Below are 16,017 nucleotides of genomic sequence, written 5' to 3'. Positions count from 1 at the left end.
CGCGTTACATAGATTGTGCATTACATTCACCCATTCATACACTGATGGCGGCGGAAACCATGCAAGGTACCAACCAGCACATCAGGAGCAATTAGGCATTCAGTGTCTTGCTCAAGGACACTTCGACACTAACTCTGGGGGAGCCCGGGTTTGAACTGGCGACCTTGTGGTTACCATCCGGAAACTCTACCCCTGAGCCACCGCTGTGTGTGTGTGTGTGTGTGTGTGTGTGTGTGTGTGTGTGTGTGTGTGTGTGTGTGTGTGTGTGTGTGTGTGTAAACTATGGAATGCGCACCTGTTATTGTACTGAAACTTTGAGGAGCTTTATATGATATAATAATAATATAATAGGACATGAATAATCACGTTTTCATCCATATTTAATTTGTATGGTTTCCATAGTCAGTACCACAGAGCAGAGTCTCCAACACCCAGCTACATGTCTATGAAGAGTGACACGTCTATGGGAGAACCTATTAACTTCAGTAATGAACCTGGACCTCCAGATACACAGTATGTCAATCCTCCTGTACAATATACTGTACACAACACTATGACACAACTACGGACCTCAACACACACTGTATTTGAATCATCCTATGCTTAAGATTGGATCTTTAAAACGCTCACACTAGAGGATAATCACGCCCAATATTCACTCTGGATCTAGGCTGGGGTACGGACGTTTTCAGGCCATGTCCCAATCTGCAGTTTGTGAAACATCATGAAAGGAGAGCCCACAGTTCACTAGCTGTTCCTAAACAATTAAACATCATGAAAGGAGAGCCCACAGTTCACTAGCTGTTCCTAAACAATTATAACATCATGAAAGAAGAGCCCACAGTTCACTAGCTGTTCCTAAACAATTATAACATCATGAAAGGAGAGCCCACAGTTCACTAGCTGTTCCTAAACAATTATAACATCATGAAAGGAGAGCCCACAGTTAACAAGCTGTCCCTAAACAATTATAACACCATGAAAGGAGAGCCCACAGTTCACTAGTCTAGCACTGTTTCTTAACAATTATAACATCATGAAAGGAGAGCCCACAGTTCACTAGCTGTTCCTAAACAATTATAACATCATGAAAGGAGAGCCCACAGTTCACTAGCTGTTCCTAAACAATTATAACATTATGAAAGAAGAGCCCACAGTTCACTAGCTGTTCCTAAACAATTATAACATTATGAAAGAAGAGCCCACAGTTCACTAGCTGTTCCTAAACAATTATAACATCATGAAAGAAGAGCCCACAGTTCACTAGCTGTTCCTAAACAATTATAACATCATGAAAGGAGAGCCCACAGTTTGTAACGCTCAGATATTACTATCACTGTTACCATTATTTAAATTACGAGTTATGAATGATCTCCTCTTAGGATACAATCTGATAAAGTGGAATGTAAAGAAATAGCCTAAATAAGCAGCAGTAAACACAGTCAGAAACACAACTCACGTCAACCTTTTATCTACTCAAAGCAAGGAATCAACAGTACAGTTATACAGACAGGGTTGAATGAATGAATGAACCGCAACGAGTGTCCGTGTCTCACGCACGCACGCACGCGCTCGCTTATTGTTTTGTATAGTTCCGTGGTTGTTTTCCAAACAAAGTCTGTTCCTCCTTGTAACACTCCCTCCAATGTAAAGTAGAAGATTAGTAAAGTAATAAAGTACGTAGTAAATAGTAAGTCCCCGTAGCGACGTAATCCAACTGAATCCACTCCAAAGAAAGAGGAAGAACGACACCTCGGATCCTCACGGGACGAAGAAGTAAACAAATAAATAAATAAAAGACGAACGATCTCACCAATTCAGAAGGACGTCTCGAGCCGCTTCATATAATGAGCACAATCGTTCTTGTAGCTATAGCTTTGGTACAGAGATGTCTTAGAGAACAAACATGTCCAGGTCCCCCGTAGACTCCCTGTTTGTTTGTATGTCTCTCCAGGTCTCTCTCAGGCCGGTAGCCGACGCCTACTTTATGGGCGTCAATCCAACTCCTGACCCATGTCAATCAAATATATATTAAATCATAAACATAGTCTTTAAAACCCCCCCAAATAATAACAAAATCACAACATAGACAGCACAGAATATATAGGACCTTACCCTTGACAGATGGCGTTAATTCAGAAATATTAAATAATACAACATGGACTTTTAAATGTTGATATTAAAATAAATCATTGTATAACATGTGTGGCAGTTGCTACATAGACCCCCCCTCCAGCCAGCGGCATCTAGGGTTTGGTACATACATAGCATTTAATAAATTAATATTCACCACCAACACAGAATCCTGTTCATCAGGTGGGTTTTTCCTTCACAATCATGGTAAGTCTCTGTCCTAATCTTTGCTGGTCCTTCCCACTCAGGCGCTAGCATGGCAGAGAATGTTTTGTTGGCCTGGTGAGAGAGGACACGACCTGACCCGACTAGGTCACCCTGCTGAAAGTGGCCTACTTTCCTGCGGGCATTCTCTGGCCTAGCTTGTCTAGCCTGGTGCACCCCCACTCTCCCCCTGACCTCCTCCGCCCACTTCTGCTGTCTCTTCTTCACCAGGAGGTAAACGTTGGCAGGGCTTCTCCTTGGACCTGGACCCCTCTGGTCAAGGCGGGTGTTCAGTAACGGTGATGGCTTAGTGTTCTTTGCCTTGTCCTGCCGACATGTCACACAGGCCTTTGTATGACCCCACACGTCCTTCCGGACACTTGGCCACCAGGCCACCTCCATCACTCTCAAGAGGGTCTTCAGTCGCCCCCGATGACCACCGAAGGGTTTCTGGTGAAGGTACCGGAGGAACGCCGGCACCAGAGACTGAGGAACGACCACCTGCCATTTCCCTCCCTGGCCAGGTACTCCTCTGTGCAGTACCCCCTGGAACTCACAGAGGCGGATGCAGTCTGGTGAAGGTGTAGACTGACCGCTGTCCTTCCTCAAGTCCCTCACACCCTGGTCTTTCCCTTGTGCCAGGGCCAGTTCTTCCAAAGAGGTTGGTAAATCAGAGTAGCTCTCTGCGGAGGCTACTCTCAGAATGTCGCTGATGATGGGTGCCGGATGAGCGTCTTGTGTAGTCCCGGCAGTCACCCTCCTGTGGTCCACACGGAGCCTATTGGTCCCGTCTGGGATGTGTACCAGTGCCACAGGGAATGCTCCGGCTGACGACGACGACTCAGGAGCCTGGGCCTCGGTGTTGTTGGTCGAGCCACTTCTCACCTCGCCTGGAGTTGATGCGTGGAAGAAGAGAGCCGGAGAGGAGAGTGAATGTGCACCAGGCAGACTGCAGGGCACAAGTGGCATGGGGCTGACATCAGTGGACACGGCTGAGGGACTGGTTGTCAGGGGTGTGCTAGTGGGTTTTAAGCTAGCTAGCTCTTTCCTCAAACTGTCATCCCTCCGCAACAAACAGTTCACAGTTTCCCTCTCCAGCGTATGCATGTCTGCTCTCAGAGTGGTTATAGCAGCATCAAAAGACTGCCTCAAGAGGATTTCCCTGTTCACTGCACTGTCCACAGACTCTCTGAAATCAGTTTTTAGCTTAGCCACCTGTTCCCTCAGAGAATTTAATTCTCCTTTAACTTCCCCATTTTCGGCCTTCAGAACCTTCACTTCCCTCTTAAGCTCGCAACACAGAGCCTCAAAATCTCCAATTTCATCATCATCATCATCATCATTTTCAACTGGTGCATTAACCTGTAGTTGATTGTCCTCTACATGAAACTCATTCAACAAGGTTGACATCTCATCATGAATAGAAGAAATAAAATGAATAGCACTGAATTCGACTGTATTCACTTTTCTTGTTGCCATACTGCAGGCCAAAATTACAAACCAAACCAAACAGAATCAATTTAAATCATCCCCGTGTTGGGCCACCATATGTAACGCTCAGATATTACTATCACTGTTACCATTATTTAAATTACGAGTTATGAATGATCTCCTCTTAGGATACAATCTGATAAAGTGGAATGTAAAGAAATAGCCTAAATAAGCAGCAGTAAACACAGTCAGAAACACAACTCACGTCAACCTTTTATCTACTCAAAGCAAGGAATCAACAGTACAGTTATACAGACAGGGTTGAATGAATGAATGAACCGCAACGAGTGTCCGTGTCTCACGCACGCACGCACGCGCTCGCTTATTGTTTTGTATAGTTCCGTGGTTGTTTTCCAAACAAAGTCTGTTCCTCCTTGTAACACTCCCTCCAATGTAAAGTAGAAGATTAGTAAAGTAATAAAGTACGTAGTAAATAGTAAGTCCCCGTAGCGACGTAATCCAACTGAATCCACTCCAAAGAAAGAGGAAGAACGACACCTCGGATCCTCACGGGACGAAGAAGTAAACAAATAAATAAATAAAAGACGAACGATCTCACCAATTCAGAAGGACGTCTCGAGCCGCTTCATATAATGAGCACAATCGTTCTTGTAGCTATAGCTTTGGTACAGAGATGTCTTAGAGAACAAACATGTCCAGGTCCCCCGTAGACTCCCTGTTTGTTTGTATGTCTCTCCAGGTCTCTCTCAGGCCGGTAGCCGACGCCTACTTTATGGGCGTCAATCCAACTCCTGACCCATGTCAATCAAATATATATTAAATCATAAACATAGTCTTTAAAACCCCCCCAAATAATAACAAAATCACAACATAGACAGCACAGAATATATAGGACCTTACCCTTGACAGATGGCGTTAATTCAGAAATATTAAATAATACAACATGGACTTTTAAATGTTGATATTAAAATAAATCATTGTATAACATGTGTGGCAGTTGCTACAAGTTCACTAGCTGTTCCTAAACAATTATAACATCATGAAAGGAGAGCCCACAGTTCACTAGTCTAGCACTGTTTCTTAACAATTATAACATCATGAAAGGAGAGCCCACAGTTCACTAGCTGTTCCTAAAAAATTATAACATCATGAAAGGAGAGCCCACAGTTCACTAGCTGTTCCTAAACAATTATAACATAATGAAAGGAGAGCCCACAGTTCACTAGCGGTTCCTAAACAATTATAACACCATGAAAGGAGAGCCCACAGTTCACTAGTCTAGCACTGTTTCTTAACAATTATAACATCATGAAAGGAGAGCCCACAGTTCACTAGCTGTTCCTAAACAATTATAACACCATGAAAGGAGAGCCCACAGTTCACTAGCTGTTCCTAAGCAATTATAACATCATGAAAGGAGAGCCCACAGTTCACTAGCTGTTCCTAAACAATTATAACATCATGAAAGGAGAGCCCACAGTTCACTAGCTGTTCCTAAACAATTATAACACCATGAAAGGAGAGCCCACAGTTCACTAGCTGTTCCTAAGCAATTATAACATCATGAAAGGAGAGCCCACAGTTCACTAGCTGTTCCTAAACAATTATAACATCATGAAAGGAGAGCCCACAGTTCACTAGCTGTTCCTAAACAATTATAACATCATGAACGGAGAGCCCACAGTTCACTAGCTGTTCCTAAACAATTATAACATCATGAAAGGAGAGCCCACAGTTCACTAGCTGTTCCTAAACAATTATAACATCATGAAAGGAGAGCCCACAGTTCACTAGCTGTTCCTAAACAATTATAACATCATGAACGGAGAGCCCACAGTTCACTAGCTGTTCCTAAACAATTATAACATCATGAAAGGAGAGCCCACAGTTCACTAGCTGTTCCTAAACAATTATAACATCATGAAAGGAGAGGCCACAGTTCACTAGCTGTTGCTAAACAATTATAACATCATGAACGGAGAGCCCACAGTTCACTAGCTGTTCCTAAACAATTATAACATCATGAACGGAGAGCCCACAGTTCACTAGCTGTTCCCAAACAATTATAACATCATGAAAGGAGAGCCCACAGTTCACTAGCTGTTCCTAAACAATTATAACATCATGAAAGGAGAGCCCACAGTTCACTAGCTGTTCCTAAACAATTAGCACATAATATACAGAAGCATGATGGTTAGACATTATTATTCTAAACCAACACACAGACAACCAGTTGAAGAAATCACAGACGGTGGCTTTAACTTTTACTTTTATCAAATATCTAGATAAACAATCATGGTTTTATGGAAGATGCTTCTGAACATGTATTCAATAGTTTGACCACTTCTAAGAAACAGACAGACAGAAGGACAGGCGATCGATCAATCTATAGATTGATAGTTTTCTATGTGTCCTGCATCATAAGATGCCCAGCCCGCACGACGCTTACAAGACAATCACTAAATGTACAAACACCAACACACCACAAACACAATACATAAACAGTTATGGATACATTGTTCTCCAACAACTGCCACGCCTTCTCTATGAATTTTCCTAAAAACAAAAACATCCAAAACAAATCTGGGTTCTTATCTTGGATTTTTCAAATAAATAATTTCTTACATCATGCTACAGTGGACAGTAAGCTTGTAGATCTTACATCATGCTACAGTGGACAGTAAGCTTGTAGATCTTACATCATGGTACAGTGGACAGTAAGCTTGTAGATCTATACATCATGGTACAGTGGACAGTAAGCTTGTAGATCTTACATCATGTTACAGTGGACAGTAAGCTTGTAGATCTTACATCATGCTACAGGGGACAGTAAGCTTGTAGATCTTACATCATGGTACAGTGGACAGTAAGCTTGTAGATCTATACATCATGCTACAGTGGACAGTAAGCTTGTAGATCTTACATCATGTTACAGTGGACAGTAAGCTTGTTGATCTTACATCATGCTACAGTGGACAGTAAGCTTGTGTAGATCTTACATCATGTTACAGTGGACAGTAAGCTTGTAGATCTTACATCATGCTACAGTGGACATTAAGCTTGTAGATCTTACATCATGGTACAGTGGACATTAAGCTTGTAGATCTTACATCATGCTACAGTGGACAGTAAGCTTGTAGATCTTACATCATGCTACAGTGGACAGTAAGCTTGTAGATCTTACATCATGCTACAGTGGACAGTAAGCTTGTAGATCTTACATCATGGTACAGTGGACAGTAAGCTTGTAGATCTTACATCATGGTACAGTGGACAGTAAGCTTGTAGATCTTACATCATGCTACAGTGGACAGTAAGCTTGTGTAGATCTTACATCATGGTACAGTGGACAGTAAGCTTGTGTAGATCTTACATCATGTTACAGTGGACAGTAAGCTTGTAGATCTTACATCATGGTACAGAGGACAGTAAGCTTGTAGATCTTACATCATGCTACAGTGGACAGTAAGCTTGTGTAGATCTTACATCATGTTACAGTGGACAGTAAGCTTGTAGATCTTACATCATGGTACAGTGGACAGTAAGCTTGTAGATCTTACATCATGGTACAGTGGACAGTAATCTTGTAGATCTTACATCATGGTACAGTGGACAGTAAGCTTGTAGATCTTACATCATGGTACAGTGGACAGTAAGCTTGTAGATCTTACATCATGGTACAGTGGACAGTAAGCTTGTAGATCTTACATCATGGTACAGGGGACAGTAAGCTTGTAGATCTTACATCATGGTACAGTGGACAGTAAGCTTGTAGATCTTACATCATGCTACAGTGGACAGTAAGCTTGTAGATCTTACATCATGCTACAGTGGACAGTAAGCTTGTAGATCTTACATCATGGTACAGTGGACAGTAAGCTTGTAGATCAGCTATTTTCCGTGAGCGATGTGCTTCCAAATAACTGAAATCAGTTGTGGTGACTGAACACGTTAATCCATGTAGATGTAAAATGGGAGTTTACAACAACAAATATTGAACCAAGTGAATTCACATGATAATTCTAGAAACATTTCTCTGATTCCAGAAGTCTGTACCACAGAGCAGAGTCTCCAACACCCAGCCTTCTGTCTGTGAAGAGTGACAAGTCTAAGGGAAAACCTCCTGACTTCAGTAATGAACCTGGACCTCCAGACAAGTATGTGAATCCTCCTGTACAATATACACACTATACAATATACACACTATACAATATACACACCAGGGGCACATATAGCATTTTTGAGTGGTGCAACCACTCCAAGGAACAGCAATGTCCGTGTTCAACTATGTTTGTTTGTGTGTGTGCGTGTGACTATGTGTGTGACCAGTACCAATGAGCACCAAAAGTGGCGCTGTTGTGCCAGAAACAGAGAGAGAGAGATCGTGTTAGAACCAAAAGGAACTGAAATTGGAACGATACAGAGAAGAAATTGGAACGATACAAATTGGAACGATACAGAGAAGAAATTGGAACGATACAAATTGAAACGATACAGAGAAGAAATTGGAACGATACAAATTGGAACGATACAGAGAAGAAATTGGAACGATACAAATTGGAACGATACAGAGAACTAATAGGAACTGAAATTGGAACAGAAGAAATTGGAACGATACAGAGAACCAATAGAGGGGAGTTGCACCACTCAGTTCACACGGGTGTGATTTTTTAACTGGGTGGGGGACATATTTGGGGTCTATCTGCGCACGCGAAAAATGTCATGCGGAGGGGGGATCCGTGGGAGGGGGGATATCCGTCCCACTTTCTTCTATAATTACGCAGATTTTCCACGTTTTTTAGTGGATTTCACAGCAAAACACATGCAGCCTATAGGTACATGACTTTTTAATTTGGAGGGGATAATCCCCCCTCCTCATGAAACTCCCCCCCCCCCCCTATCTGCGCGCCTGATACACACTATACAATATACACTATAAAATGATGAATGTATACACACACACACACACACACACACACACACACACACACACACACACACACACACACACACACACACACACACACACACACACACACACACACACACACACACACACTCTTTATTTCCCAGGAAGTTGGTGGTCTGTATTTTCCTTTTTATGTCAAAGTGAATCAAAGGACACAGTTTGGCAAATATGGCATGCAAGCCTGTATACAATACAATAAGTGTAAACAAAATAGAATTACAAACTGGACCCAATTTGGCTCTGGATCATTGGCAGTATAATCTGCATAGTATGCACAACACTTTATCAATGTGTTTATATCAATCAATCAATACACTTTATCAATGTGTTTATATCAATCAATCAATACACTTTATCAATGTGTTTATATCAATCAATCAATACACTTTATCAATGTGTTTATATCAATCAATCAATACCCACAACATACGGTAGAGGCTCCTTCTAGGGAAAACAACAAAGATAACCCCTTACGATAAATCCAAAGACAATTACATTCATTGTGAGTTAAAACCAAAACTCACCACAAACAGTGTATGAGGAACGGCCAAACCCACACACTGAGCAAACGCTGGTCTCAAAAGCTTCACCTCTTTCCACTGAGAAACACATTAGCAACATTATCAACAAACTTGCAATTTCACACAAACATTAAAGGCTATTGATAATGAATGGACAGTGTTTAGTGTTTGTGTAAAACATAAACATTAAAGGCTATTGATAATGAATGGACAGTGTTTAATGTTTGTGTAAAACATAAACATTAAAGGCTATTGATAATGAATGGACAGTGTTTAATGTTTGTGTAAAACATAAACATTCAAGGCTATTGATAATGAATGGACAGTGTTTAGTGTTTGTGTAAAACATAAACATAAAAGGCTATTGATAATGAATGGACAGTGTTTAATGTTTGTGTAAAACATAAACATTAAAGGCTATTGATAATGAATGGACAGTGTTTAGTGTTTGTGTAAACATAAACATTAAAGGCTATTGATAATGAATGGACAGTGTTTAATGTTTGTGTAAACGTAAACATTAAAGGCTATTGATAATGAATGGACAGTGTTTAGTGTTTGTGTAAAACATAAACATTAAAGGCTATTGATAATGAATGGACAGTGTTTAGTGTTTGTGTAAAACACAAACATTGCGTAACACAAACATTGAAGACGAAGGTGAGGACGCAATCTGTGATTGGCAGGAATGAGATGATGATAAGAAGAGCGCCCCTCACTTCACAGGGGTGTGATTTTTTGTTGCGTGTCGTTATGACAGCGATGGCTCAGGGGTAGAGTGGCTGGATGTTAACCGTGAGGTTGCCAGTTCGAACCCGGGCTCCCCCAGAGTTACTGTCGAAGTGTCCTTGAGCTAGACACTGAACCCCTAATTGCTCCCGATGTGCTAGTTTGTGCCTTGCATGGTTTCCGCTGCCATCGGTGTATGAATGTGTGTGTGAATGGGTGAATGTAATGCACAATCTCTGTAAAGCGCCATTTTATGAGGTGAAACCCAAATATTTCACTCTCTTATACTCGTATAACTGGATGTAACAATAAGGAATCTTGAACAGACTGATGTCTTCATTCACGTGATAATTATAAAACAATTTCTCTGATTCCAGAAGTCTGTACCACAGAGCAGAGTCTCCAACACCCAGCCTTCTGTCTGTGAAGAGTGACAAGTCTATGGGAAAACCTCCTGACTTCAGTAATGAACCTGGACGTCCAGACAAGTATGTGAATCCTCCTGTACAATATACACACTATACAATATACACACCAGGGGCGCATATAGTATTTTTTAACTGGGGGGGGGACATATTTGGGGGCTATCTGCGCGCGCAAAGCGCACGCAAAAAATATTATGCGGAGGGGGGATATCCGTCCCACTTTTGCACATAATTACGCAGATTTTCCACGTTTTTTAGTGTATTTCACAGCAAAACACATGCAGCCTATAGGTACATGGCTTTTTAATTTGGAGGGGATAATCCCCCCTCCTCATGAAACTCCCCCCCCTATCTGCGCGCCTTATACACACTATACAATATACACTATAAAATTATGAATGTGCACGCACGCACACACACACACACACAGACACACACACACACACACACACACACACACACACACACACACACGAAGTTGGTGGTCTGTATTTTCCTTTTTATGTCAAAGTGAATCAAAGGCCACAGTTTGGCAAATATGGCATGCAAGCCTGTATACAATACAATAAGTGTAAACAAAATAGAATTACAAACTGGACCCAATTTGGCTCTGGATCATTGGCAGTATAATCTGCATAGTATGCACTACACTTTATCAATGTGTTTATATGAATCAATCAATACACTTTATCAATGTGTTTATATCAATCAATCAATACACTTTATCAATGTGTTTATATCAATCAATCAATACACTTTATCAATGTGTTTATATCAATCAATCAATACCCACAACATACGGTAGAGGCTCCTTCTAGGGAAAACAACAAAGAGAACCCCTTACGATAAATCCAAAGACAATTACATTCATTGTGAGTTAAAACCAAAACTCACTACAAACAGTGTATGAGGAACGGCCAAACCCACACACTGAGCAAACGCTGGTCTCAAAAGCTTCACCTCATTCCACTGAGAAACACATTAGCAACATTATCAACAAACTTGCAATTTCACACAAACATTAAATGCTATTGATAATGAATGGACAGTGTTTAGTGTTTGTGTAAAACATAAACATAAAAGGCTATTGATAATGAATGGACAGTGTTTAATGTTTGTGTAAAACATAAACATTAAAGGCTATTGATAATGAATGGACAGTGTTTAATGTTTGTGTAAAACATAAACATTAAAGGCTATTGATAATGAATGGACAGTGTTTAGTGTTTGTGTAAAACATAAACATTAAAGGCTATTGATAATGAATGGACAGTGTTTAATGTTTGTGTAAACGTAAACATTAAAGGCTATTGATAATGAATGGACAGTGTTTAGTGTTTGTGTAAACATAAACATTAAAGGCTATTGATAATGAATGGACAGTGTTTAATGTTTGTGTAAACGTAAACATTAAAGGCTATTGATAATGAATGGACAGTGTTTAGTGTTTGTGTAAAACATAAACATTAAAGGCTATTGATAATGAATGGACAGTGTTTAGTGTTTGTGTAAAACACAAACATTGCGTAACACAAACATTGAAGACGAAGGTGAGGACGCAATCTGTGATTGGCAGGAATGAGATGATGATAAGAAGAGCGCCCCTCACTTCACAGGGGTGTGATTTTTTGTTGCGTGTCGTTATGACAGCGATGGCTCAGGGGTAGAGTGGCTGGATGTTAACCGTGAGGTTGCCAGTTCGAACCCGGGCTCCCCCAGAGTTACTGTCGAAGTGTCCTTGAGCTAGACACTGAACCCCTAATTGCTCCCGATGTGCTAGTTTGTGCCTTGCATGGTTTCCGCTGCCATCGGTGTATGAATGTGTGTGTGAATGGGTGAATGTAATGCACAATCTCTGTAAAGCGCCATTTTATGAGGTGAAACCCAAATATTTCACTCTCTTATACTCGTATAACTGGATGTAACAATAAGGAATCTTGAACAGACTGATGTCTTCATTCACGTGATAATTATAAAACAATTTCTCTGATTCCAGAAGTCTGTACCACAGAGCAGAGTCTCCAACACCCAGCCTTCTGTCTGTGAAGAGTGACAAGTCTATGGGAAAACCTCCTGACTTCAGTAATGAACCTGGACCTCAGTATGTGAATCTCCCTATACATTATTTACACTAAACAATATTTTTGTGTAAACACAGACATTAAATGCTATTGATAATGAATGGACAGTGTTTAGTGTTTGTGTAAAACAAACATTAAAGGCTATTGATAATGAATGGACAGTGTTTAATGTTTGTGTAAAACACAAACATTAAAGGCTATTGATAATGAATGGACAGTGTTTAATGTTTGTGTAAAACACAAACATTAAAGGCTATTGATAATGAATGGACAGTGTTTAATGTTTGTGTAAAACATAAACATTAAATGCTATTGATAATGAATGGACAGTGTTTAATGTTTGTGTAAACATAAACATTAAAGGCTATTGATAATGAATGGACAGTGTTTAATGTTTGTGTAAAACACAAACATAAAAGGCTATTGATAATGAATGGACAGTGTTTAATGTTTGTGTAAACATAAACATTAAATGTTATTGATAATGAATGGACAGTGTTTAATGTTTGTGTAAAACATAAACATTAAAGGCTATTGATAATGAATGGACAGTGTTTAGTGTTTGTGTAAAACATAAACATTGCGTAACACAAACATTGAAGACGAAGGTGAGGACGCAATCTGTGATTGGCAGGAATGAGATGATGATAAGAAGAGCGCCCCTCACTTCACAGGGGTGTGATTTTTTTGTTGCGTGTCGTTATGAGGTGAAACCCAAATATTTCACTCTCTTATACTCGTATAACTGGATGTAACAATAAGGAATCTGGAACAGACTGATGTCTTCATTCACGTGATAATTATAAAACAATTTATCTGATTCCAGAAGTCTGTACCACAGAGCAGAGTCTCCAACACCCAGCCTTCTGTCTGTGAAGAGTGACAAGTCTAAGGGAAAACCTCCTGACTTCAGTAATGAACCTGGACCTCAGTATGTGAATCTCCCTATACATTATTTACACTATACAATATTTTTGTGTAAACACAGACATTAAATGCTATTGATAATGAATGGACAGTGTTTAATGTTTGTGTAAAACATAAACATTAAAGGCTATTGATAATGAATGGACAGTGTTTAATGTTTGTGTAAAACATAAACATTAAAGGCTATTGATAATGAATGGACAGTGTTTAATGTTTGTGTAAAAACATAAACAGTAAAGGCTATTGATAATGAATGGACAGTGTTTAATGTTTGTGTAAACATAAACATTGCGTAACACAAACATTGAAGACGAAGGTGAGGACGCAATCTGTGATTGGCAGGAATGAGATGATGATAAGAAGAGCGCCCCTCACTTCACAGGGGTGTGATTTTTTTGTTGCGTGTCGTTATGACGGCGATGGCTCAGGGGTAGAGTGGCTGGATGTTAACCGTGAGGTTGCCAGTTCGAACCCGGGCTCCCCCAGAGTTACTGTCGAAGTGTCCTTGAGCAAGACACTGAACCCCTAATTGCTCCTGATGTGCTAGTTTGTGCCTTGCATGGTTTCCGCTGCCATCGGTGTATGAATGTGTGTGTGAATGGGTGAATGTAATGCACAATCTCTGTAAAGCGCCTTGGATAAAGGCGCTATATAAATGCACCATTTACCATTTTATGAGGTGAAACCCAAATATTTCACTCTCTTATACTCGTATAACTGGATGTAACAATAAGGAATCTGGAACAGACTGATGTCTTTATTCACGTGATAATTGTAAAACAATTTCTATGATTCCAGAAGTCTGTACCACAGAGCAGAGTCTCCAACACCCAGCCTTCTGTCTGTGAAGAGTGACAAGTCTAAGGGAAAACCTCCTAACTTCAGTAATGAACCTGGACCTCAGTATGTGAATCTCCCTATACATTATTTACACTATACAATATTTACACTATAAAATATTTACACTATACAATATTTACACTATAACACTATACATTATTTACACTATACAATATTTACACTATAAAATATTTACACTATACAATATTTACACTATACAATATTTACACTATAACACTATACATTATTTACACTATACAATATTTACACTATAAAATATTTACACTATACAATATTTACACTATAACACTATACATTATTTACACTATACAATATTTACACTATAACATATTTACACTATAACACTATACAATAATACACACTACACACTACAATACACAACACTGTGTGTGTGTGTGTGTGTGTGTGTGTGTGTGTGTGTGTGTGTGTGTGTGTGTGTGTGTGTGTGTGTGTGTGTGTGTGTGTGTAAACTATGGAATATGAACCTGTTATTGTACTGTAACTTTGAAGAGCTTTATATAATGGTCAATAATAATATAATGGGACATGAATGAGTGACTGGTCTATGGGAGAACCTATTAACTTCAGTAATGAACCTGGACCTCCAGATACACAGTATGTCAATCCTCCTGTACAATATAAAGCATAACGGACACTCGGACAGTAACAATCCTCCTGTACAATATAAAGCATAACGGACACTCGGACAGTAACAATCCTCCTGTACAATATAAAGCATAACGGACACTCGGACAGTAACAATCCAGATTAATGAAACATTGTTGTGACGTCCTCGACTGTCTGACAGCAACCAGTTGTGGTGACTGAGAACTGTAATCCATGTAGATGATAATTATGAAAACATTTATGTTATTCCAGAGGTCTGTACCACAGAGCAGAGTCTCCAACACCCAGCCTTCTGTCTATGAAGAGTGACACGTCTATGGGAGAACCTATTAACTTCAGTAATGAACCTGGACCTCCAGATACACAGTATGTCAATCCTCCTGTACAATATACTGTACACAACACTATGACACAACTACGGACCTCAACACACACTGTATGTCAATCATCCTATGCTTAAGATTGGATCTTTAAACGGCTCACACTAGAGGATAATCACGCCCAATATTCACTCTGAATCTAGGCTGGGGTACGGACGTTTTCAGGCCATGTCCCAATCTGCAATTTGTGAAACATCATGAAAGGAGAGCCCACAGTTCACTAGCTGTTCCTAAACAATTATAACACCATGAAAGGAGAGCCCACAGTTCACTAGCTGTTCCTAACAATTATAACATCATGAAAGAAGAGCCCACAGTTCACTAGCTGTTCCTAAACAATTATAACACCATGAAAGGAGAGCCCACAGTTCACTAGCTGTTCCTAAACAATTATAACACCATGAAAGGAGAGCCCACAGTTCACTAGCTGTTCCTAAACAATTATAACATCATGAAAGGAGAGCCCACAGTTCACAAGCTGTTCCTAAACAATTATAACATCATGAAAGGAGAGCCCACAGTTCACTAGTCTAGCACTGTTTCTTAACAATTATAACATCATGAAAGGAGAGCCCACAGTTCACTAGCTGTTCCTAAACAATTATAACATCATGAAAGGAGAGCCCACAGTTCACTAGCTGTTCCTAAACAATTATAACATCATGAAAGGAGAGCCCACAGTTCACTAGCTGTTCCTAAACAATTATA

At 40.0% G+C, this 16,017-nt stretch overlaps 1 protein-coding gene and 1 long non-coding RNA gene across 2 annotated transcripts in view; one reads left to right on the top strand and one right to left on the bottom strand.

Annotated features, from left to right (window-relative positions):
• LOC306918852 overlaps nt 1–16,017 on the bottom strand; it is a 72,736-nt gene that overhangs the window by 42,274 nt on the left and 14,445 nt on the right. The window lies entirely within an intron of this gene.
• LOC306918853 (NACHT, LRR and PYD domains-containing protein 3-like) overlaps nt 1–16,017 on the top strand; it is a gene marked incomplete at its 5' end in the record, with an annotated part of 36,779 nt that overhangs the window by 8,144 nt on the left and 12,618 nt on the right. Inside the window, one exon of the mRNA XM_079531707.1 lies at nt 7,839–7,946. Coding sequence (XP_079387833.1) covers nt 7,839–7,946 — 108 coding nt within the window. The remainder of the gene's footprint in view (nt 1–7,838; nt 7,947–16,017) is intronic.

This window comes from Electrona antarctica (assembly GCF_951216825.1).
Source record: "Electrona antarctica genome assembly, contig: scaffold_94, whole genome shotgun sequence".
Lineage (NCBI taxonomy): Eukaryota > Metazoa > Chordata > Actinopteri > Myctophiformes > Myctophidae > Electrona > Electrona antarctica.
This window is presented reverse-complemented; position numbering and strand designations above follow the sequence as displayed.